Here is a 25,261-nt window from a genome sequence, read left to right as displayed (position 1 = left end):
AGTGTGACACTTGTGTCAGTGAGTTCATAACAGTCTGCCACCACTGATGCATCCGGCAAAAGGTTTGTGGACAGCTTTTTTGGGCATCCCTCTCTGGCCAAGTAACTAGGGATCCCCTTCCCTATAATAAGAATTGAATCTTTAACAATTGTTTTCTCTTTGAAATAAAATTGTTCTAATTCTGTGGGCCCTCAGCATTCAAGAAGCTGACCTAAAATCCGGCTTCTAGGTGGAACTAAAATAAACACAATCAGTGTTAACTTAAGGCTGACTGTTTTCTAAATAGTAACACATCTGAAGGTCTGCATCCGCCTACAGCTCCAGAGATCAATCTGAGGGGTCACAAGACGGGTAACATGATAGCAAAAAGAAAAGAGAAGCAATTCATCTATTTTTTTGCTCTTGTCTTGTGAGAGTAGGAAAACATTTAGAATATTCTAGAGTCAAACTTTCTGTATCTCAATGGCAATAAAACTGAAGTCATTTTATTTGGGCCACAGGTTTTGACCAACATTATATCTTCTCATCTTGGCCCTTTGACCTCTTTGGTTTAACCATTCAAATCAGGATTTTAAGTGTGACAAATAAATCAATGAGGTAGGTAAATTATGCTTAGTGTTTAATAAGAATGAACCAAATGTCTATTTTTCAATTATTTATTGCTTCATGAACTACACATGCTCACTCTTCATGACATACAAATAACAAGTAAATACATGATGTTTACAACTAGATTGCAAATTAACCATAAACATCAATGAAATAACATTCATTAAATTCATCTGTGTCAATAACCTAGATAATTAACAGAGACATCGGTAAATATAACTAAATCTATGGTTTAAATACACTTATACTGCTATCTACTGGTAGAAATGGTAAACACGTACTCTGCCTCTCCTTATACAGTCTATGCTCTGCGTTCACTCAAGCAGCAGCACAATACGGTGGAAAGTGCTAACAGCAACAACTGCGCACACAAAAATGACTTTGATTAAACTATATTACGATCTGTATTGCATCAAACAATGCACAGACTAATCAAAAACTATATTCTTGCCATGCACATGGTTAAATTAATTTTAAATTGCATATAGTCAACTACTGTTGCTAACATACTTGCATCGGCCCACGTTTAATCTTTTATATTTATTTATTTTTTCAAACATCGTTGTCAGTCTGACATGGAGGTATAAATCATCACGAACACTGAACTCATTAAACATTATTTCCACCACTTTCAATTCTTTACCCTTAAAAAGAGTTTTATGAAGCCTCATGAATTTCAAACAAAGAAACAACTCAACCTCATCAAACTTGTGCTGCTGCTGGAACTCTTCTCTGGCTGAAGGAGGACAGCACACACACACACACACACACACACACACACACACACACCTGTTCACTTCATCAATCTCTATTTATTTCAACAACATTGTGCTGAATCAAAAGCCCAACGTGCCCACATGTGTCTTCTTCAGGGGCCGAGCAAGAAGTCTAAGTTACAAACCACTTTTTATACATTTCCAAAAACATGTTCACACATAACAAGAACAAGGCATCCTATAATAGAATCACATCACTGGTGATCAAACCGTAACATGTATCACCTGCATTAACTTGTCACCTGTGTGTGCTTTAAATATCATGGCACCATCTTGTGGTTGAAATAAGAAATACAACAAGTTGTATCCAAACTAAATAGTAACAGTTGAACTTATTATGAGGATTCATCTCAAGTCTCAAATCTTTGTGGACTCACACATGAAGAACCTGGTGAAGGCTTTGCCCTCCTACATACAAGACACCACTGACATGCTGCTAAAGAGCAGCGCGCTCACTGTTGATGAGACGGATTTACTTGTAACCATAGATGTGAATTAATTCTGTTCCTCATGAGGACGCTGTCAATACTTTGAGATACTTTCTGTCCATTGATGTGAACCAAATGTCTGTAGATTCTGTGGTCCAGAGAGCTGAGATGATTTTCACAGAGATTTACTGTAATTTTGATGAGTCCTTTTTTAAATGGATTGTATTTAACACAATAATCACTGTGGTCATTACATCACAGTTTGGGGCTGATCTGTAATGATATTTGTCTTGAGTTCAGTGGTGAGTTAGAAAAGCTACAAAGAACAAGTATTCCCACTAAACCCACTGACAGGAAGACTCTGATAACTGCAAGAAAGACCACTGAAAGGTCTTCCTAAGGCAACTATGGATTGTGAAGAATTGAAAGAGACTTTAATATAAAATCAGTGGATCTTAAAAAAAGAGTTCACAACAGACAAGTTTCCTTATCAACAGACTGATTGTTCTTACAAGATCAGAGAAAGAGCCAAAATCTTTACTGAAACCAACCAGAGAGAAAAACATCTTAAAGATGTTCTAGTTTCTTTAGATTTGGTCTCACAGGTGTCAAGTTGATGCAGGGATGACTTGATTACCAGTGATGAGATTATCCTATAGGATGCCTTGAAATTAAGCTTTATAGATACATTATAATGTGTTGTGATTGTGCTTATAAAGCATTATAGACATGACCTTCATATAATGTGTTACAGAATTCTTTATTAATAAATTATTAAATATTATTCTGGTTGACTGACAGTAATGTGTTTGTTTACGCCGTTTGTTTGTATTTAGTTTCCTTTACTTTTAGTTTATTAAATACTAGTCATACCTTTCTGACGTCCTGCATCGACACACTCCCAACCGCAACGTCAGATCCGCCCCTATTGTGTCTGATAAAGACAGATGTTCATGCAAGAGTTTGGATAAAACACCACCTCACAAAAACCCAGCACAGACATCCCTCTGAATATGAGCCTTGATTATGGATCCTGTTGGCCAATTGATGTGATAAAGTCCAGATTACAGCAACTGCAAAACATAGTTTGACGCTGAAAATACAGCAGGAATCTTGTCTCTGGTAAAGATGAGGAAAACATGATGAACTGAGGAAATTAGATGATTGAAATGTAAGAGGTCTTATAAAGATTGAGGCTGAATATTTCAGGTGCATTTCTTCTTTACATCAATATGCAATTCCCCATAATGCACCCTTCCCTTTGATGGAAAGACATTTCCCTTAAAATCTTAATTAAAACAAATACAGACAGTTTGCTTCCGATAATCAAAAAACTCTGCAATGACTGTGACCCATTTGCCAACACAATCATCACATAAATACAAAAATTCTGCTAATATTGATATTTTTCCAAACTTTCCTCCATCATTTCAGCTACATCAGGGCTCTGCAATACATCACAGAAATCAATTAATCATATGTTATTATTCACTGGGATTAATCCCATAATATCCACATGTGTTGACAGTGTGACCTGCTCTGTGACTCCATCTCTCTGAGCTTCAGTCACTTCAAACTGTAAACCACGTCTTGTGCTACTGAACCATGAGCTCTCTGTATTGTTTCACAACTACTGTTCATATTTTAGGCTGATATAATAATCACTCAATGAAAACAACAAACTTACAACAAGATAGAAAATCACATTTTGAGATGTTTGTGATCCAGATTGTTATAACTTGAAGAGTTATTATGGAGATATTTTCGTTATCTGAACAGAAAAACAAAAACAAAAACAAAAGTGTTTGTTTGTGACTATTCACTTCTCCATCAAGTTCATTGGACGTTATAAAGCGCCCCGTTACTTTGCTGTATCTGTGGTGCTGCACTGACTTCTGTGATTGATGCTCATTGCTCCTCTCCTCCAGGTGGAGGCGCTGTAGGACAAACAAACACAACTGGTTTCTGAACGTTTTCGTGGGAACTAGAATATAAAGAAGCAGTGATGAAGCTGCTGTAACATGTAAACACGTTGTTGTTGTATCAGCAGTAAAAAGACTGGGTCCCGCTGTGTTACTCAGGCTGCACTACAGCGTCTATTCACAGGCGCGATCCCACTACTGAGCGGCACGGGGGCTTTGACCTGCTCCGTCTCCGACCTGGGTCGGTGCACCCCTCCTTAGACGACCTGGTGGTCCCGGGCTCCCCCAGGAGCACCATACCGATACCGAACTTAGTGCGGACACCCGATCGGCATAGTCCGCTGCAGCTCAGAGCTCCTGAGCTCAAACGATCCTCCAGCCTCAGCCTCCCGGTAACTTGGATTACAGGCGCGCGCCACCGCACCCGGCGAGAGAGCTATTTATTCAGAGAGGTTTGGGTTTTTAAAAACGTGACGTCATCGCCATGCACGCTTCAGCGGCATCTAGTGATGGAAACAAAACCTGCAGCTGCAACGTTGAAGGCTAATAAGGATTTGTACGATTTTCCAAAAAACTCCCTCACTAATAAAACCTTATTCTCTTAATTACTGAACGAAAACACCAGTTTATTCTTCACATAACTTCACAATGTATACAAGTTAGACCTGTTTTGACACTTAACAGTATATTGAGCTGAGTAGCTTAAAATTGGATCACAATGTGAACATAAACAATAAAACTGAAAAGTGTCTGGTTTGGGACTACTTTTGTCTCCAACATTTCTATGATAGAGGTGCAACATGACACTTCACGGTCACCATTTGTTGTCTATTAGTTCTCTTGTCAGGACTTTGTAGATGTGTACTGACTGAGCTCTCTTTACATCTTCTGACTCTCCTGTGTTGTTACTTCTGATAAGGTAGTACGATTCACATCTTTATAATATATTAACCCCTGTTATTATTGTGGCAAAGATGCCCCAGATTGTTTATTAAAACTCACAACTTAAATAATAATTTTAAATTAGTAATATTTTATTTTGGCTTGTGAGAGACTTCAGAAAGAAGAAATATAAGATACATTTTATGTATACACTATATTTAACAACTATTTAATCAATATTTTTTAATCAATTAATCCTTTCTATGTTAACTTTTCAGTGTCATGTACAGTAAATATTTCATCAAGTGGTATCGGGTGAAGTCCATTCTGTAAGCAGCTTAGTAGCTCTCGTGTTTGACTTGATGTAGTTCAGGAAGAATGACCCGTGCGTAAACCACTGCACTGGCTCGTCCTTTGTACGACCCTCCCCTCAGCTCCCCAGACTATATGGAGGACGTGCGAGCCTTTATTCTCACGTGGCAGTGGCCCAACAGAGTTGCTGCCTGACAGCAAACAAAATGCTCAGTGAGGCCAATCATCTGTCAAACAGGACCTTTTCACAGACTTCAAACCAGGAGCATCAACAGAACCTTGTGAGACAGAATCAGCTTTTAAAAAGTGGTGAGGGAATGAGAAAACGTAACCCTGTTTGATTTTGAGCAGTCATTTTGTGCTCTTGTTTATTAAAAGGCATATTCATGAAAACCCGGAGGACAGGCAGCTAATACATTTGTAAATAAACAGTCCAACACTATGACTCTCCTTATCCTGATCAGGGGGGCGACCATGAGCTCTGCTACCCTTGGGCCCGAGTGAGGACACACAGGGAAGACATGAGGCACAGAACAGCACAAAGAGACACCCAAGATTGAAGTAAAGAGTAATTTGAAGCATTTATCAGCATGGTTTAAATATACCGTCAATACCTTCACCTGTGTCATCACTGATGCACTCAACTTAATCCATCCAAAGAATCTGCCACTGAGACATACTGTGCTTGATTGATCATATAATATGACACTTTTCCCCTTAAAGGGCTCAGGGCAGTCTCATTTAAAATGTATGTAATTTCCACACACTCTTAAGTTTTTGTATTGGATTTTAGGATTTCAGGTCTGCTCTGGGTCATATGTATACTATACTGAAATAACAATGCAGATTTTCTCAATTATTTAGGAAGGTTGTATTAAGTAGCATTGGGTTTTGATAAATTATGTTGTAGACCTGGAAAGCAAAATAGAAGGTACAACTGTACAAAACCCAAAAGCTTAATCATGATGAGTATAAGACTCGCTCCACCGGCATGGTGCTGCCAAGTTGCTTATGAAGATGCTGCTTGAATCTTTGACTTGATCCAGTCCAGGTAGTGAGTGACCCGTGCGTAGACCCCAGGCTTGTTCTTCCTTCCACATTGGTCCCCCCAACTCACCAGACCATAAATAACTGTGGCATTGTTCTGGTCACAAGTCAGTGGTCCTCCAGAGTCACCCTGAAACAGGAGCACACAGCTCACCAGATAGCAAATGCTCACAATATAAGACATGCAGGTATTTGGAATGATAGCGTGCACATTTCCTCTACTAACCTGGCAGGAATCCACCCCTCCCAGCAGGTGGCCAGCACAGAACATGGTATTATCCAGGACTCTGCCATAAACTTGGGGTTCAGAGCACTTTTCCTGGCCAATCAGCATCACATTGGCATCCAGCAGGTGGTTGGAACCATATTGAGCTGCAGAGAAAAGGTGGAAAAAATGAACAATAAAAAAATAAAATAAACATTTTACATTGAAGTGCCTCTAAGACAATCCAAAAAATCTGAACAAAAATGAACAATGACTTATTTTGTGGCTGAATATGCAAATGTAGCCTTACAGTTCTCAGTGGCACCCCATCCAGAAATTTTACACTCCATCCCATCAGGCAGTTGGGCATCAGGCAGACAGGCTGTCTTCACAAACTGGCTCTCATTGGCACAAACTCCATTAGTGCCTTTCAGCCTCAACAAGGCTTTGGAAATGCAGTTTGGATAAAAGTTACATCAAAATGAAAAATGAAATGATAAAGTACTTATTCTCTTGTATTTTTACATCAAAATGTCATTACTTTTTTAAATCTATTTTTAGAATTTATTTCATGGACTATGAATACTATACATCTCCTCTTCTTCTTCTTATCAATACAAATGGTGCTATTTGACTATCACATACTATCCTTAGTTAACTAAAAAGGTTCCAAAGGATTCTAATATTGTCGGTAATATCATTGCTTATTTCATATTAAATGAGAGAGACACATGGATCACCTATGTCGTTGTAAACAGCTGAAGTAGTCTCTCTGTAGTTTTCATGTACAATAACCTCTTCAACTTTTATGGCTTGCTCTGTGGGTTCCTCTAAATCCAGTGACAGACCGCCCAAAACCACCTGCATGTCCTTCATTTGTTCACTGTGCAAACAACACAGGATTCCATAAATATTAACACAACATGTGAAAGCTATTCTATAATTTAGATACCTAGTAGTGCTTACCTGCAGTGTCCAGCTGTCAGCACCCAGCAGCTCTCGATGAGAACTCCTCCACACGTGTGTCTGTACGGTTGGTTGGAGTTCTTCGGTCTCACTTGCAGGGACACCTGCCATGGTACAGCACCGGGAGGGACCTTCAGACCCCCAAAAATTCGGGCAACATTCTTTTTTGGCTGAGACTGCCCACAGGTGGTGAACTGTTGCGGTGGAGCAGTGGCATTGAGAGGAACGTCAGTGGGTGTGGGAGAAGGTTGTGGAGCCTGGCTGGGACTCCCAGTCGTAGAGGGTTTGGAAGCTGTCGGTTTGGGGGTCGCTATGGGTTCAGATGTTGTAGGACGGGACGTGGGAGCAGTGGGAGCAGTGGGATCAGCGTCTATAGGGAGAATTTCCATTGGCACCACATCTGAAAACACACGCACAAAAAGATAACAAAAGATAACAACAATTTTTGTTGACTCATCATCATAAAGTTGCCTGATGCTGTGCAGCTGACCTGTTGGTTTAAGACACTCTGTGACATCACAGTAGTCCCACGACAACCTGCGGCCTTGTCTGAAGAAACACCAGGGCATCTCGTCTCCGTCTGGGTTTCTGTGTCATAGAAAATGTGTGAATGAGCATCCTCTTGTACGTGTCCGTTGCTATTTGAATGCACTTATTTATTTTCTCCTGACCTGCAGAAGTTGTGAGGGCCGAGTCCATCACTGTCTTCGAAGGAGTTGAAGGGATCAGCTCCGTTCTCCAGGATGAAGTGAGAGTTCCAGTAGAGGCATTCATGCCCATCGTCTGTTTCACTCACATTGCCGCGGTACGACTCTCCGTCACCCACATAGCAGTCATCCGGGCCTAAGAAATGTACCTCACTCAGTCAGTATATGAGTCATGATGATGCATATGTTGGACTGGGAAAAGGAAAACAATAATGTAGGGAGTAGAATTTACCAACATGGCAGAAACGTCCTCTGTACCCCGTAGGGCACAGGCAGTCAAAGTCAGTGCCATTCTTGATGCATTGTCCACCATTCCTACATGGATTGGGCTCACACAGTGACACTTTGGAGAAAAACAGTTAACAGTGAAAGCTTGTTTTTGGGATCTGTCGAAACTTATGCAAAAGAGGTATTCTGTGCTAATCGAAAATAATTACTCCTTACAGTGTATGCAGCGTGGAGGCTGGAAGGGTTCCTTGCATTTGCACTCAAAGAACGGGGGAGTGGAAGTCAGCACACATTCACCACGCCCGCATCGACCTTTTTTACAATGTTTGGGACCTGAGATGTGAACCCGATAGTTTTAATTCATTTTTGCTATTTGTATATTGTGCATATATGACCAGTCTGTCAATAACAACAACAACAACAACAACAACAAGATGTTAAAATAGTTTCTTTTTTCTTCAAACCTCTCTGGCATTTCTTTCCCTTGAAAGGTTTGGGGCAATCGCATTTGAACTTCCTCTTGCCTTTCGGCTCACACACTCCATTGTTGCGGCAAGGGTTTGGGTCGCATTGGCCTAAGAAATGAAAAAAGTGAAGAGGGGAACGTAAGCTTTAGAGCTTAGGGCTCCAATAGAATGCAGCCGTTTATGAGAAAACAGGTGACATTACACAGATATTTATAAAGAGTTTGACAGAGTGTTAACTAACTCTCTCACCATCTGGCTCTTGAAGTTCAAAAACCCAGTCTGTATTATTATGGTCATCGTCATCATCATCATCATCCCCAGCTCCCTCCACGATCTCAAAGAACAAGTCTGAAATCATAATAACTTCCTTAATAATATATATATATATATATATATATATATATATACATATAAAACATTGTTGTCTTCTTCTTGTTCTACCATATGAAACTAAATGTAAAATATTGCTCTATATATGAAATATTATAAAAGGAATAAAAAGAAGCACTTACCTCTCAATATGTCCTCAACCTTTCCTCTCTTTTTGCCGTGTTTATGCCCAGGCCCATGACCCTCATGATCAGGATCGTGGTGTTTGTGCTTTTTACGTTTTAGCTGAATAAAAAAATAATTTGATGGCACCACATGAGAGTCATAATAATAAAAGAGAATGTGCAGTTGCACATGTAGCAAATTCATGTTTTTAAACACAAACGAGGACAACAAGCTCTACTGAATTTTAATCACAGCGAAATGCCTTAAAAAACATCCCAACTTTGTAGATAAGAGCCAATACATTTGCTTATTTCTGCACAGTAATAAAGACAGTGAATACGTACTTCAGCAGGTACAAGGAGCGCCGCCAAGAAGAGGCAAAAGAAGAGGAGCTTTAGGTTCATGATGGCAGTGAATCAGAGGACATCCAGGAGAGTGCAGATCTGGCAGATCACTCACTTTTTAAAACATTTGTGTGCACTAACCTTTGGCAGGCTTTTCTGCCCTGTTGTTGACTCACATTTATTGATTTTAACGGTGCTCTTGGATCGTTTTTCTTAGTTAATAATAGCTCATGTTATCGAACACTTTAAATGGACAAATACTGCAAAATCAAGATTACTGTCTCTTCCACAGTTTTTGAAAAAGTTTTTATATTGAAATTCGTTTGAATGAGTTTTGATTTAATTGCAAAAGCGTTGTACTCAAATGCAACACAGCGGCTCAGAGGGCATATTTGCAAAGCCAATTGTTTGTTTGAATATAGACTTTGGATCCAAATACACAAGGTGCATTTCATGATAAAGTACTGTCTGCTTTTTTAGATCTCTTTATACATTTACAAAATCAGTCAAATGTAATACTAATATGCTCAATCAAATATACAATAGCAGTACTTGTATGACAGTATCACTGTTATTACTTTCAAGTAAAACTGAAACCATTTTTTAAACAAGACTTTGTCATTTTTTTGTCAACTTGTGAACTCAATATGCATCAAACATGCATCCTTTTTCTTAGTTTAATGAACTTAATGACGGGCTTGTAATATTTCTGTAAATTCATCTGAAAGTTCAATACACATATGCAGGCACTGATAGAAGTGAAGTGTGTAGTGTTCCCCTTTTACATGATTTCTTCTGAGAACTATCTTCCCACAAGTCATTTTCATCATATTGTGCCTCTATGTACCCTGAAATGCATTCCATCATTTCAAAGAGGAGCTATTCAGTATTATAGTACTATAATAAGGGTACCATTTTCTTATAAGGAACCCTTTATAAAGGGTTTATTAGTTGAAAGTAATGGGTTTATTGATAAGATTGATAAGAAAAAAAATTAAGTGACGTATTATAGATTATGTTTACCCTCCTCCAGCATGACACCTACTTTGTCTGTTAAGTAAACTCTTAATAATATAAGTGAGTATTACAAATTAATGAGGAAGACACTCCTGGACTGTTGGACCATTTGTGGGATGTTTGCAGAGCATCTGGTACAAAACCCATTTATCAACAATGTATTACTATTTTCAGTGTTAGTCTGGGTAGATTATTAGAAAGTGGGAAACACAGAGTATTAGTAAAATTGAATTTTTAACATTTATAATGCATTATTATCAAATACAAAGGAGAAACACCAGCCACATATTTCACAAGCTGACAGTTTCACTAATATAGACTAAAATATCTCAAACAGGATTGCCATAAAACTTTGTACAGACATTCATGGTCCCCAGAAGATTAATCCTCCTGACTTTGATGATCCCTTGGCTTTTATTGTAGAGCTACCATGAAGATGACATTTTTGACTTTCATAGAAATATGTGAACAAAAATGGCTTGCCATGAAATTTTGTACAGATATCCACAGTGTCCACAGGATGAATTTTGATGTCTTTGGTGTTATGACATTTCCTCTACTGTCTGACTGTACTGACGGGCACATACATTCATGGTCCCCAGAGGATGAATCCTACTTTTATTGTGGCAACACCATGTGTTTGTCATTTGTGGGTTTAAGTAAAATGCTTCAACATCTATTGGATGGCTTGCCATGAGATTTGGAACAGACATCCATGCCCCTGTCAGAGTAAACGTCAACAACTTTGCTGCTCTGCTGACTTCTTGTAGCACCATCATCAGATCAGACATTTAATTTGTCCTACAATAACAAAATTGTATCAGCTCTAGCTGTACTAATTAGCAATTGTTTGCATGCTAAACTATGATTACCATTGTACCTGCTAAACATTAGCATGTTAGCGTGACTGTGAACATTCTGATGTTAGCGTTTAGCTCAAAAACACCACTGTGTGTTAAGCCTCACAGGGCTGCTAGCATAGCTGTAGATTCTTAGTATTGTTTAATTATAAACCTTTACAATTGGTGCATTATTAGAAAATGGTGCTTTAGCAAGGAATTACTTTTCTGTGGAGCCACTAATCAGAGATCACTGGAAGGAGATGGAGCATTACAGATCACAACAGGCTCAGCATTGGTGCCATTGTGGTCATGACCAGGACACAGGGCCAGGTGGAGGCAGTCTGAGAAGGTTCCTGCACAGAAGGAGAATAATGGCGTCATGTTGTCTGCCTCAAAAAATGTCACCAACCCTGCAGGGAAACTACACAACACACCAATCCTACAGAAGCTTTTTGTTAAAGGCAGCTGATGGGGCACACCTCCGTGCCAGGCTGTATACTCCCCATCAAAGAACTCCACACACCAGGACTCGTCCCCCCGGCCCAGCCAGCAGTCCTCAGTGGTACCCTTGCGGGGAATGTTTGGATAGGTGACGCCCAGCTCCCAGTAAGTCTTCCCAGTCACATCAATCTCCCAGTAATGGCGACCAAAGCTGAATCCTTGCAAGCTGATGACATTGAGGGTGGTGTCAAAGCGCCCAGGGAGGTCAGGAAGTTGCTGCCAGGTGTCTGTGTAGGTGGCACTGTCCCCTTGGGGGGAGATGATCAGCTTTGGGTGGGCCGTCTCTGGGTCCAGAAACACCTCGCTGGAATCTGGAGACACATATTTAACAACTTTAATACAGGAAGTTACAAAAAGAGGTCAAGTTGTGATTGTGAACACTATAGAAATAATGTGTGAACTGACAACTCTTGGTGAGTTTCTTGATTATAGGGGTCTGTGAGCTGATAAGCAGAAGCATGTTGTTGGTGAGGCCAAGGATCTGGTCAGCTTTAACTTCGTCCAAGCTCACACTGCTCGGGTCTGTCCTGTCTAGCAGGTCCATCACTCTAGAGGAGGTAGACCATAGTGAGAAACATCAGCTGCTGCTGCTCCACCTTAAGTATTGTCAATTTCTGATTTGATTCCATACCTGTCCACTGTCTCCATGTCTTGCTGCTCAGGGTATGAAAAGAAAGTCTGAAGAAAAGCAGAAAAGCTAGATAAAAGGAACTTTGAATGCATAATGTAAAAAGTTTAGTTCCCATACACAATTGAGAAGACAAATATGAAATTTAAAATCATATTTGGTCCACTAGACTTTAAGTTTAATCACCATTGTATCGGGCTCTGTGTCAGTCTGTTCAATTGCCACAGTGAGTCTGGCCAGGTGCTGCTCTATCTCCTGAATCAGAGAAAAGTTATTTTCCATCAGCCCATCCAGGGCAGAGACAGCAGCCCGCTCCTCCATCTCCAGGTGGGACAGGGTCATCCTCAGGTCCTCGTCCAGCATGGCCTGGATCTCCTGATATTTTCGTATGATGCTCTCCCTTATCACTGAAGACTTTTTCTGAGTCCGGCATAAGCAGCTATCAGTTTATTATGCTGCCTGATCATAGACGTAATCTAATTTTCAAATGTAATATCACAATAAAGACAGAAAGATTGCATATTGTGGCATCATTTCAACACAGACTAATCTGAAAACAACTTACTGCGATTTCTGATTGTCGTGCTGCCAGTTTTTTCAGTCTGTGTTTCACTGCTTCCCTTTGCCTCTTTAGACACTCTTGGTGCTTTTCTAATGTCTCCTGTAGAGAGAGTTGCACATATTCAGCACAGCTCACATCAACAGCAGTCAGACAGATTCTTTGTGGTGAAGTGCAGCTGCAGAAGCAGTTCATTGTGAGACTTGATGTAGACAGCAACAAAGCAGAGATTGACTGACAGGAGTATGTTTACCGTAACAACCACCTTGTCTTCAGTCTTTCTCTTCGAACTGTTTATGAAAAGGCATTTGCTGTGTTGCAGCCACCTAATCAAGCTGATATCTATGTCTATTGTCAGTTTGTCAATGCTGCCTTCTCCAGGAGGACAATTATGACCATTGTGTCCACAATCGCTCACATTTGTCCCACAATAATTCCCCCTGTGACTGAATGAGGCCACACTGGAGCTCTCGCAAGCATTCACTGTACAAGCGATGTATTTTTGATGCGGACCTAGCATTTGAAGACCGGTATTTTTGTGCATTTTGTACTACAGTACATATTGCTTTATGTGTTATACCACCAAAGACATTTTCCAAAACACACCATTGTTTTCTACATTGTTTAAGCCCCCCTGCACCCAAAAATACATTTTGTTTAATGTTACCACTTGAAGGTGCTTCGCTGTACAGAAGGATGTATGAGCACAGTTAAACACTAGATGGCTGTTTTGACACTCATCTGGTGAAGGAGAAAGTTTCTCCATGATTACTTTAACATCTTAGTTTAAGATGCTTATGTTGATGATATTATCAAGGCTTTTATGACATTATAGTTTGGAGGAGAACATACAGTTAGAATGATCGTTTCATAGATTCTGTTTTTTAGGTGCGTGGTAGAAATGAGTCCGGAGGGGAACTTTAACTGTGTTTCTCCTGCCATCCAGGGATTCAGTTCATTTCAGTATGTGAAAATGCTTGAGGTAAGTTATTCATTAAATTTAACTTTCTAAACATTATATTTTCTATCAGTGTGGAGTGATATCAAGCTTTACCTTAGAAAGTCTTGAGAGGAGTGTTTTACAGTAATGTTCATGTGAGAGACTCTGACTTTGGATATTCATTAACAGCTAGCTGCTATACAGCACCGCTTTTATAAACCCACTGAGTTGCCACATTGTTGGAAACACAAACCCAGACACAAACAATAGGAAAACATGGATATCATACACCAGACCAAATTCATTTGGTAGTTTCTTGCATCAAATCAAGTTGATGCAGCTGCCAATTTTCAGATGTTTCAGAGTGTTCAAATAATCATTGTTTGCAACTGCATTAACACACAAAACAGAATGCTATTTAATGTTCACATTAACTTATTGTGTTTCCCAAGCAGGATCTAAATATTTGAAAAGTGATTTTTAAAGAAATAATCTCGACGATTTTCCTTCAGATAAATATCTGTTACGTCACTATCTATCGCCAAATGAGGTAACACAACATATCATTTTCAAAGCAGCCATTTTGACATATCATAGCAGGGTAAACACAGGTGTAATTGATATAATTAATTATGCTCACATTCTATTTAATGTGTCACAGCCATTCCAGTGAGTCGGCATGCACAATACCAGGGCCCTGGCCCACCTAAATGGAACGTTGCCATAATTAGTGTTATGAATGACACCTGTGTTTACCCAGCAATCACATGTAAAATGGCTGCTGTGAAAAGAGCCTATAGTGACTGAGCCTATGGCTTACTGATGGAAGGCACAGCACTTGCAGTTTTATTACAGTCTGTGTCAAAGTTTCTGTGAAATCCCTTCACTGTTTGGATCTCTGGGAAGAGGGGTCTAAAAACACATGTGCAATTATTGCTTATCACCATAGGTGCCCACCAAAGACAACAAAATGGAGATCAAGACTGTAACCAAATCGACATGAAAATATGAACACAAATAGCTGTTTGGAATGAAAGAAAACCTTATCATCTAATCTAAAAGAAAAGCTGTGGTATGCTTTGGAAAATGGTCACTTAATAAACTGAGATGCATTTAAAAACTGTATATATTTGTATCAGAGTAAAAGACCAAGCTCATGGAAAGATATTTCGTCACAGGTTAGAGTTTGTGTAGAAAGTCAACAGACTCCCCCGTCTGATTGGTCACATGAATGTTCAGTCCTCAGATAACCTCTCACGCTGTGTAACATCACAGAGGCTGTGTGCTTATTGGTGAAATCCAGAGAAGAAACAGAGAACAGAAAAGAGGCGGTGGGTACCTTTGGTAGAGCTGAGGATCATATGGTTCATGGTGATTTAAAGCTTTATTGGCTTAGATTTCAATACAACAAATGGCAGTGTGGGTTTTCATTTATAAAACAGTACTTTCAAATACAGTTGCTTCTTACATTAGGTGTTTTATCTATTTGTTGGCTACTGTATGTTGGATACGGCATTAAAATATATTTGTACTTCCAATACATGTAAAGGGAAAGTGTCTGGCCATGTTTATGAGAGCCTGAGAAGAGAGACATTTTCTTTTAGTGAGGGTCAGATGAATGTTTGGAGTGTACAGTAGCCAAGGGAAGGACACTGGCGATGTGTAGGTGCTCGGATGATTCATTTCCATGTAGATCCGGTAAAACAGTTAGTGGGTCTGCTGACTGCTTTCCCAGCGGCTTTATTAAAAAAAAATATTCAAAGACTCACTGAGCCGATTCTTGCAAACTTTGGACTAAAACCGTTTCAGCCCAAGCGAAGGAAAGCTGACACATGTTCAAGCTACGAGCATGGACATTTCGTAATGGCGCCATGAGGTTCTACTGTACTTACAAAGTTCCACAGGAATCAACAGCAACAAATAGTAGGAAGAAACAAGCAAGAAAAAAAGGAAAGCAGTTCCACCCAAAGCAAAGCAAGAAGTAAAACAAGCGCCGTCAAAAACAAATAAAAGACCCTATTTATCATTCATTCTCATTCTTTGTCATTTTTGAACATGGAAGAGATTCCCATTCCTTGTTTTCTGTGAAAGTCTATCTGGACAAATTGTTCAGCTCACAGTCTCAGGAAGTATCAGAGCAAAAAAAAAAAAATAGTCCATTTCATGGCTTCCTTGATTATGCCAGGATAAAACAAAAAAAACAGAAGAAAAGGAAATAAACCAAAAACCTACATCTAGATTACAGTTGGCGTGTGCTATCTGAATGAATGTACAGTATGTGCATGCTGCTCTGAGTGCTAGAAGAGCTTGGCCTTCTTTTTCATGTCGTTGCGTTTCCACAGGGGAAGCCTGTCAAACTCCTGGATCTCCATTCCAAAGATGTCAAAGAACATTTCAGGTGCTAAGTGGCGCTAGAATTGAGAACAAAGGTGGAGAAAACAAAGGAGGGAAGGGGAGTTGTTCGTGGTTAGCACCAAAGCCACAAAAAGGGTCACTGCAGAAATGACAAGAAGCAATGGATACTGCACATTCCTTGCTACAATTGTATTTGTGTAACATGTTATTTACACAAAGTAGAGAAATCCAGTATCAATTGCGGGCAGTCAGGTGGAAATCTGATACCTCCAGTCTGGTTCTGTCCACATCCCTGGGCAGTTTAGCTCTCCCTCTACTGGTTATCATGAGCATTTCATAGGGATACACCTTCAGAGGGAGACACTCGTCAGTCAAACAGGTCAAACCTACGAGCTAGGGCTAAGCTTCACAAACCTGCAAACCGTTTTTTTTAATCAAACAAAGCTATCAAATTTTGATATTTTTGTAGTTCTGACTGTGACAGAGGGAACACTGGGTGGGAGAACAGGTATGTGACAGGAGGCTGACGGAGTGAGAGCTGGTTTTTTAGGTCGTTGGGCAAATGCAGGGTGCCATAATGGTGTGCACACTTTTTTTTCAGTGTAGAAAACGTGCAATAGATTAGGTAAGGGCAAAAACATGAAAACAGAGTTATGTAACGGGTTGTATTTTTAGAGTAATTTAATGCGAACTGAAAAAAAAACTAACAGCAGTAATGTAGGCCAAGTATATCCACATGGGAATGATTGTCCTGGAAAACCGAGGTGCTTTTACTTTTCTAAATAACTTATCCCCTCTGTATAAGAAGAAACAGGCAAATGATAGTTGTTATTTTTGGCTGAAATGCTCATTAATAAGCAACTAGAAGTTCTTTGAGGCCTCTGACCAACTCATATCCACACAGTAATGTACAATGCCTTATATACTACGCAGTATATAGTGATATGAGTTGTTTGGATGACAATCTGGGCGTTGGATTCTCCACTGTATGCTGCATACAGTATCCAGCCACTTTAAGTCAAAGCTATGTGCAGATGAGCATGGAGAAGCCAGCATGCTAAGCGTGACTCGGCAGCTCCTGAAGCAGCATGCTAAATCATCAGGAACCCAGCTAATGTGAGTCTTTCACCTTCAGTAAAATCTCTTTTAGTTTCCTATTTCTTCCACCAATGTCCCCGTACCATGAGGCTAAATACAACATGCTAATTCATTCATTTCATCCTCCTCTTTTGGGCTGGTCCTTTTTTTTTTTCTTACTCAAATGTCGAGGTTAGACTATCTCTATATTAGTCGGAAAATGAGTCCTCATTCACAATGTTGAAATGAACTAAAGTAAGTGAACAATGTATAAATGTTTAAACATATTTCAGTGTAGATTACATTGTTGTCATCAGTACAAAAAGAAGAAGATACTTGCTTTTGGTTCCAACATATTAGGCATAGATACTCCCCTGTCCATCCTTGCAAGTGCTGCACGGCCATCCTTAATGTGCTAAAGAATAGAACATACACAAATGTAATATAGTGGAAGGGGACTGCAGGGTTAATGGCATGAATATGTCCACTAATGACTGTGGGCACAGTTTTCACTGGATGAAGCAAGTAGCTTGGATACTGTTCAGTATCTTAATTAGTATTCGAGATGGGCAGTCATTGACATGTTTTCTGAATGTCTCTGTAGTATTTTTTCTTTTTTTCTATGGTGAATTTTAAAATCATATAATTAAATGTGACATTTAGCTTGAGTCGTTACATTGGTAAACAACACACAAAACACGACATGAGGCAATGACTGTACATTGCATTTACAGTACACTGGTTCAGCTACTGGGCAGTGCATGTTTGGGCATTTGAAATCACTGCAGTGCATGCCCTGTAGTTGACTTTAAATCCGACAGTGATGCAAGCATGTGGCAGGAGTGGGCGGTGTGCATTCAGGGCAAGGTGCCTCTTGCAACCCATGAGCAAGCAAATACATGATGCAAAGTGAGGAAGCATGCCATGTGGAAAAGCGGATGGGAGACATACCTGAAACTCTGCAGGACAACATGGGACAGAAAATGAGACTCACAGTTAATGGTTTTGCTGTCAAATCCCCTGCCAGGCTACTATCTACAACACTGTTGTCCCTGATGACACATTGTGTGAATCATTATGCAAATATTTCAAAATGCAGGTCCATTTATGTACACGTAGCAAGCCATTTCTGAATACTGATGTTGAATAGCTCTGGTGACATTGGCAAGAGATTTGCTTGGTGGCTACATTCTGTTAGCAGCTCTCACCTCTGCCTCCTCCACACATGTCGCCATAGCTGTTGTACTGGGTGAAGTCTGTTGACTGGGGCTGTGGGGACACAGACAACAGTTAATATATGGGGATTCTGTTGCTGATTTAGGATTTAATAAATATTGAAGTATTAAATCGTCTATATAATTAGCGTTTCTGGCATTGGTGACAAGATATAATGCATTTAACATTTCTGCTTCTTGGGGATTCACACTTTTCTGAAGGTCATTTATCTGCACTCAAATGTCTGTGTTACATAATAACAGCATTCTTAACAGAGTTCTCACCCGATGCAGCCCATTCCTTCCGTAGCCAGGCAGAGAGTTAGTTTTAGTTGGAGAAGTCAGATCTGAAACATAAGTGATGTTCAAATTTTAATTTGGAATTAAAGAGACGTTGATCCGAATCAGGAACATTTACATGAACAGAGATGCTTCAAAATCACAAATTTAAGCTATTTCATAATCCAGACATGTTACAGCAGAACAAATGCAGCGATCTACAAGTATAATATAGCACAGACCTTCTGTTACAGTACACTGCTGACAACTCAAGAGCGTATTAGCTGATGAAGCTGCTCCGTACCTGTGTCACAGTTGGTCTGTTTGGGGTCGTAGCGCTGGGCAGAGAGGCTACGTGCGTGACGTTCCCTGATCTGCTCTTTCTCCATCTCCTCCTTCAGAATGAGCTTTCCCAAACCAGACTGAATCTACACACATTCAAATAATTCAATCAATCTATGACACAAACATTAAGGATACAAAGCATGCGTGTATGGCTTTCATTTCAGTCACATGGCAGTCAAAGATACAGATGTTAGAATTAAGATTTAAGGTTATCTCACTGACCTTGCTGAGATGTTCCTCGTGGAGCTGCTTTTTTTTCAAGGCCTCTTCCTCCTCCTCTTCTCTGGATCTTCTCCTCCCTTCTGGACCTATGGGTGCCATACACAAGCCCCAAATGTTACAAAAAACATATACACGCACACAAACAGACACATACACATCTCTCTGGAGGAAACCATGCTTCACATGTACTTTTATGTAGAGTACAACCAGATGAAATGCTCCATCCACAGTTCAAATTTGGAGAAGGACAGAAAGATGTAGCGGCTTCATTTGGCTGTAGAGCAGTGAGGATTACACACAGTAAATGAGCAATAGGTGGACGGAGGAACACAAATGTGAGACAGAGTTGACGAGACAGACAAACAGGGGGGCTTATTGGAATATTTGGCTACACTGACATGACAGATGTTCACGCTTCATCATTCATGTCAAGATTTTGTGTCAAATACACAGAACAGCACAATGTAAGACAGACAGACAAAAGTTAGTTTGAAGTCAGTCTCAGTGATCTCTGTCCAAGTCATTTGTGGCACTATTGTGTAAAGCACCCATCAGTGCACCCATCATGTGCAGTAAAATGGTGAAACTGATGCCACCTCAAGCAGAAAATAACATGGCAGCAACAGAAACCAAACAACGCTTCTGCTTTGTGCAAGCAAAACTTAAAGGCAAATACTGAAACGCCTGAATAAAAGCAAGAGCTCGGAGTGAAGCAGGGATGCAGTTAAAGCTTTTGGGGCAGCTGGAAAGGGAGAAACAAGAAGAGTTAGGTTGTGGTGAGGTGTCTGTTGTACCACTACAAGGTCGCAGTGCAAGCATGCCCATCAGGAGCCTACTGTACCTAATACAGCGAGAGAGCAGGGCCAATGGTCGCCCTCACTCCGTGAGCTGTCATCCGGAGAGGGAGCATGGGCAGCGGGGAAGGTGGCGGATCTGATGATCTCATCAGCAGACTTGCTTTGACGTGCTATGGCATCTGAATCTAGGTTGGTAACCATGGGAACTGATCTATCAGTGTCGGAGTCACGGTCTCAACCACAGGTAAACATTCTTAGCACCATCTGATCATCAGAGTCAAGGTTCATTTAATCCTGGGTAGTCCAGGTTTAAAATGTACGCTTACCACAACATGTCTTTCCTAACAAGTCAGTGAATTTTGGATTGAGCCTTAAATCTAAGCTTCTGAAATAAATGGTGAGGAACTGCCAGTGGATGAGAGTCAATGTGGTTTTAAGGATGTTTCAAGGATGATTTTAGTTGTACAAGCAAGATTACACCTGTTGTGTGAAACACCATTTAGTTGTAGAAAAGTCTCAAACCAGCTGGCGTGCATGTACACAAGTGACATTTGCTTTGGCCATTAACATATTTTTAGACTCATTTTAAAACCGGACTATGTAACTTTTGAAAAAACAAAATCTGTATTTGTCACAAAAGTTACATAATCTCGCTTTAAGAAAACTATAACATTACTCCTGTGACTTGATCAGAGACAAAGTGCAGTGTGTTAAACAAGCTTCAGATCAGACTGAAGAGGATTGGAGACAGACTTCAAACAGTGCTCATACACTGACACTGGGGGGGACTACATGGTTAGATGAATACACTGTGAATACGCTGTGAATTTCAGTTGATTAACGAAAGCGTTTCCAGGAAAGAGCTCGGCTCAATAACATAACTACCTAGAGTAATGCTCTAAATTTGTACTCAGACAGACATTTGTTCCTTTCTGTTTTAACAGTAAAACAGGCTATACTAGAGGAGAGGTACCGTGTAGTTTGTAGATGGGTGGTTTTCTGTAGATGTTGCTCCCCTGATCTGAAAACATTCAAATACAGACAGAAAAGACATTTACAGATCACACAGTGCCTCTACTATACAAAAATAAGATATAGTGTAAACATCTCAACACCAAGCAATTACACATAGGGATTACATTGAATTTCGCCGTTTTTCCTGGGATATGAAAGAAGAGGGGAAAAAGCAAAAGCTGATCCCAAATGGAGTATAGTGACAGATTGACAGATAGACAGATAGATAGATAGATAGATAGATAGATAGATAGATAGATAGATAGATAGATAGATAGATAGATAGATAGACAGACAGACAGATAATAGATATAGAAATAGAAATATACAGACAGACAGACAGCTAGATAGATAGATAGATAGATAGATAGATAGATAGACAGACAGACAGACAGACAGACAGACAGACAGACAGACAGACAGATAGATAGATAGATAGATAGATAGATAGTAAAGAAGGGACGAGCAGTGACAGGGTGCGCTCCAGCTCCTACCTGGGAGGTGGAAATGTTTAGGGGTCTGAGATAGAGGCGGGGTGACCGGCCGGCTGTCGGGCCTGAGCGGGAGGGGGGAGCTCCGGCCACTCGGCGGGTCAGTGCCTCCAGTGAGAAGAACCAAGAACAGAACATAAGCAGGGATACTAATGGGGAACCACAGTCTGAACGGTGCAACACACAGGGACCAACGGGACCAGCTGAAGTCACTTTGAGCGAATGGGAGACATTCTGGTTGCCTTTGAGAAATGCAGTAAATGGAGCACTATGCTATGTGCATGATGAAGATACAAAAGGCGGAGCAAACTAGCAGAGTTTAAAAAAGCGAGAAAGGGAAATGTGCTATGGGTTATGAACTATAATGTCTGTTAGTCTGTTGAATAATATGAATTCACGGTTTAATAAGAGCTCACGGCTAAAAAGTTAATAACCCTCAGCATGCAACGGCAAAACCTTTCTTTTTATATGGAGACTCATTCCGACAAGGAAGAAAAGTCATCCATCATCCAACATTTGGGGAACTGTCAGTTTGGATAATGGATTTGTATTACTAGTATATCTCAAGTGCATGCAAAGCTGCAAAAACACAAACACAAAGAGCCTGTCAGCTACTTTGGCAGACGCTGTGAAAGGCAAAGGTGAAGAGGTGCATGCTAGTTAGTGAAGAATTAGTGCCTTGGCTGCATGGGTTTGACCATTCAGGATGGCAGATATAGTCTAATGAGAAATGGCGCTGGATCCAGAATGACAAATGGTGACACTGGTGGGGAGGTGGCTTTTCAGGTGACGATGGAGATGATGTGTTGCCTTTGGGGGGGCAGAGGAGAGGAGTGGAGTGGGGCCCTTACCTTGGCTATGGGGGAGGAAGTGGTGTCTGAAAGGGGAGGTGGGGCGGGAGTCACTATTTCTGGAGCCCACACTGTTACTGCACAAGGAGGAGCAGAGCTTCTGCATGCCTGTCAGAGCCTCTGCAGGGAGGGAGGGTGTGGGACAGGGGACAAAACCCCAGGACCAGGCAGCAGAGGTGGTCAGTGTGGGGAGGAGATAGAAGGTGAGAAGGTGAGGGACAAAAGAAAAGGAGGATATACAGGAATCAAATGTTGTAAAAAAGGAAATAAAAGACACCCAAACTGAGAGGTAACGAGTATTTAAGAGGAACAGTCAGAAACGAGGATGAGTGTTACACTTTAAAATCAAACTTTTTAATGGAAACAATAGAAAACTCTGAGAAAAAGGCGTTGTTAAAGGCGCAAATTTGACTTTAAGGTTGTTATTCTGCAAAAAGGATGGATTAACATAACAATCCAAAGTCAATTTTGGCAAAGTTCCCCTTTAAAGATGTAAAACGATCAGAAGGAGGGAAGTGAGAACTTTAAAGAGTCAGTGAACTCATCCACAGTGTTTCAACTGTCATCTACCCGACCAGTAACGATCTCACCAATCCACCTTATAAAAAAACACTGATTTCATCAGAAACTATGGAACAATATACATGTGCCCACACACGCACACACACACGCTCACCTGGTCTGTGAAAATGCTGCGGTGACCGTGACAAGGTGGGAGTGTAACCATGGCGATTATAAACTGGTGATCCTATGGAGCCCTGACTGGTGGACCTTTGGAGGATGCGTTCCCTCCTGTCATAAGAGCCCTGACACACACACACACACACACACACACACACACACACACAGGTTATTACACAAATTGAAGGGATTATTGAGACATTATACGCTGCATTTAAATTGCATAAAGGGGACAGTTAATATGACAAAATGATATGCTCACCTCACCAGATGGGGTTGGCGACATGTTTCTTGAGCACTAGAAGAATCAAACAAGTCGGAATTATAACTTAATTGTTAAAAGCTTAAGAGCCCAGAAAGCCAGACATGAATATCATTGGTGATTTAGGATCATTCATCATCATCAGCACACGGTGACGTATCTTACCTTGTCATCGGGCAAGGGGGAACGCTCCCTCCTGGCAGTGTGGAGCTGTGAAGGACAAGAGAAGTTCAGTAATGCATAAAGGCTTTCAAACACAGCATTATTTGCCAACAGCAAAACAGAGGATCATTTGAGGAATGTTTATCTTTAATGCACAGTGCTGTATGTGCAGAAAGATGACATGCATGCAGGAACAGATGCATGCGGTCTGTGTGTTTACCTCTCCCACACTCTCTCCTCTCTCCTCTCTCTCATCCAGGGAGGTGGTGTACAAAGGTTCATAGGTAATAAGATCAGGACGCTCAATGTCATAAATGGCTTTGACTTTTGGAATGGCAGCTAGGTCTCGGTAATCAAGGATCTCATTGTCTACTTTTGCCTAGGGAGACAAATAAAGACAAAGATGCATACACACATACACACACACAAGGGTAAAGGGGGTTTACTAAGGTTCAATTGTCAAAAGAGGCCGTTATAAAAAAGGGAATTTGTGACTAGTAAGACAGAACCAGAACAATCTATTTAGACAAATATAAGTCCATAACAGCTCTTACATAGATCGTGTGACCCGGTGAGCCAGGTATGCTTGAACCAGGTCTGGAACAAATACTTTCGGATGATGACCTTGTAGGCTGCAAGAAAAGAAACACACAAGTGGATGTTAGTCCCAACAACGTCTGTCAGGCAATCAGTCTCCCGTGAGCCACAGCCCCCTGCCATCTGCACATCACCATGGTTATTACCCAAAACACTCCAACATTACACCGTTTGGCTTTTATACTGTATGAGCGATGAGAGGGGATTGACAAACCCTGTATTTATGTTCCATTAATAACATGAGGTACTTTGAAATGCTAACATGTTATTTCGTGATTAGGTCATTCATTTGCAAATTTGCAAAGTGAATGAGTGCCTCACTCTGTGGTTTTATGTTTTTAAGAACCTCATGCTTGTTTATGGGAAATGGAAAGTTTGGATGGCAGCAGCAGGTCTGAGAGTTAAACGAGCTTTTCACCTAATGGGTGAATGGGGGATTTGAAAAAGACGAATTAGTCATCTGTGATATTGTGTCTGCTCCTCCAAATGTGCGCATATCTTTGTCTCATGCACCTTTGATATGAGCGCAGATTAAGGCGTTAAAAGGACAAGACTGAATGGCTCCGTATGACACACAGAGGGCGCACTGCAGGCTGTCTCCAGCAGATGGCAGCATACAGTGCATCGTGTCCTATGTACATGGTGGAACACAGGATGATGCCATCTCATAGCCAATAGCGAATACAGTACCTGCCTTTCTGTTTTTTGGAGGAATAAGAGGGACGGAGGCAATAGCTGTGGAGGAAGGGAGAGGGGGGTTCACAGGACATCACACGAGGGGTTGTGCCTCTCCAGCCCGACTCATAGTTCACACATACATCAAGGCGAACATGTAAATATGCAAATGGACAAATACTTGTACACGCATGCAACGGCACACACACACACTCACACACTCCTAACACCGCCTCAATAGGCAAATTATGTAAGCCATGGCAGGTTAAGGTTTAACAGTTCATCGAGGGAGCGGGAACAGCCCATGCACAATCCCTCATTACATATTCCGAATTTCTATCTTTTCCAGAAAAACTTTGTCATG

At 40.7% G+C, this 25,261-nt stretch overlaps 3 protein-coding genes across 7 annotated transcripts in view; all 3 read right to left on the bottom strand.

Moving 5' to 3' along the window:
• Window positions 1-5,265: 5,265 nt before the first annotated feature.
• Window positions 5,266-9,494, bottom strand: habp2 (hyaluronan binding protein 2). The gene is made up of 13 exons (XM_068725562.1): window positions 9,389-9,494; window positions 9,062-9,164; window positions 8,799-8,897; window positions 8,547-8,657; window positions 8,299-8,415; window positions 8,087-8,197; window positions 7,819-7,990; window positions 7,638-7,735; window positions 7,148-7,547; window positions 6,922-7,064; window positions 6,492-6,626; window positions 6,203-6,348; window positions 5,266-6,106 (listed from the first exon to the last, which is right to left on the bottom strand). Exons 1-13 carry the CDS (start codon window positions 9,446-9,448, stop codon window positions 5,939-5,941), a joined length of 1,863 nt encoding a protein of 620 aa, XP_068581663.1. The 5' UTR covers window positions 9,449-9,494; the 3' UTR covers window positions 5,266-5,938.
• Window positions 9,495-10,739: 1,245 nt separating this feature from the next.
• On the bottom strand, window positions 10,740-13,145 carry LOC137877862 (probable E3 ubiquitin-protein ligase TRIML1). Its single transcript, XM_068718024.1, has 5 exons — window positions 12,942-13,145; window positions 12,563-12,796; window positions 12,380-12,426; window positions 12,154-12,296; window positions 10,740-12,059 (listed from the first exon to the last, which is right to left on the bottom strand). Exons 1-5 carry the CDS (start codon window positions 13,128-13,130, stop codon window positions 11,488-11,490), a joined length of 1,185 nt encoding a protein of 394 aa, XP_068574125.1. The 5' UTR covers window positions 13,131-13,145; the 3' UTR covers window positions 10,740-11,487.
• Window positions 13,146-15,240: 2,095 nt separating this feature from the next.
• ablim1a (actin binding LIM protein 1a) overlaps window positions 15,241-25,261 on the bottom strand; it is a 38,258-nt gene continuing 28,237 nt past the window's right edge. For 2 of the 5 annotated variants that reach the window (XM_068725508.1, XM_068725500.1), the window contains exons 9-22: window positions 24,180-24,257; window positions 23,846-24,004; window positions 23,629-23,673; window positions 23,464-23,499; window positions 23,197-23,326; window positions 22,521-22,640; window positions 21,673-21,777; window positions 21,138-21,185; window positions 20,209-20,349; window positions 19,368-19,453; window positions 19,105-19,228; window positions 18,807-18,868; window positions 18,516-18,576; window positions 17,689-18,266 (exon numbers count right to left, since the gene is read on the bottom strand). In XM_068725508.1, coding sequence (XP_068581609.1) covers window positions 18,055-18,266; window positions 18,516-18,576; window positions 18,807-18,868; window positions 19,105-19,228; window positions 19,368-19,453; window positions 20,209-20,349; window positions 21,138-21,185; window positions 21,673-21,777; window positions 22,521-22,640; window positions 23,197-23,326; window positions 23,464-23,499; window positions 23,629-23,673; window positions 23,846-24,004; window positions 24,180-24,257 — 1,407 coding nt within the window. In that variant the 3' untranslated portion in view covers window positions 17,689-18,054. Of the gene's footprint in view, window positions 16,287-16,497; window positions 16,579-17,647; window positions 18,267-18,515; window positions 18,577-18,806; window positions 18,869-19,104; window positions 19,229-19,367; window positions 19,454-20,208; window positions 20,350-21,137; window positions 21,186-21,672; window positions 21,778-22,520; window positions 22,641-23,196; window positions 23,327-23,463; window positions 23,500-23,628; window positions 23,674-23,845; window positions 24,005-24,179; window positions 24,258-25,261 lie in introns of those variants that run through there. The other 3 variants (XM_068725534.1, XM_068725517.1, XM_068725526.1) reach the window with 3 other exon arrangements.

Source organism: Cebidichthys violaceus, unplaced genomic scaffold, assembly GCF_023349555.1.
Source record: "Cebidichthys violaceus isolate CVI_PGR_0920_01 unplaced genomic scaffold, fCebVio1.0.p SCAF_10, whole genome shotgun sequence".
Lineage (NCBI taxonomy): Eukaryota > Metazoa > Chordata > Actinopteri > Perciformes > Stichaeidae > Cebidichthys > Cebidichthys violaceus.
The sequence above is the reverse complement of the archived record's forward strand: the minus strand, read 5'-3'. Positions and strand labels throughout refer to the sequence as shown.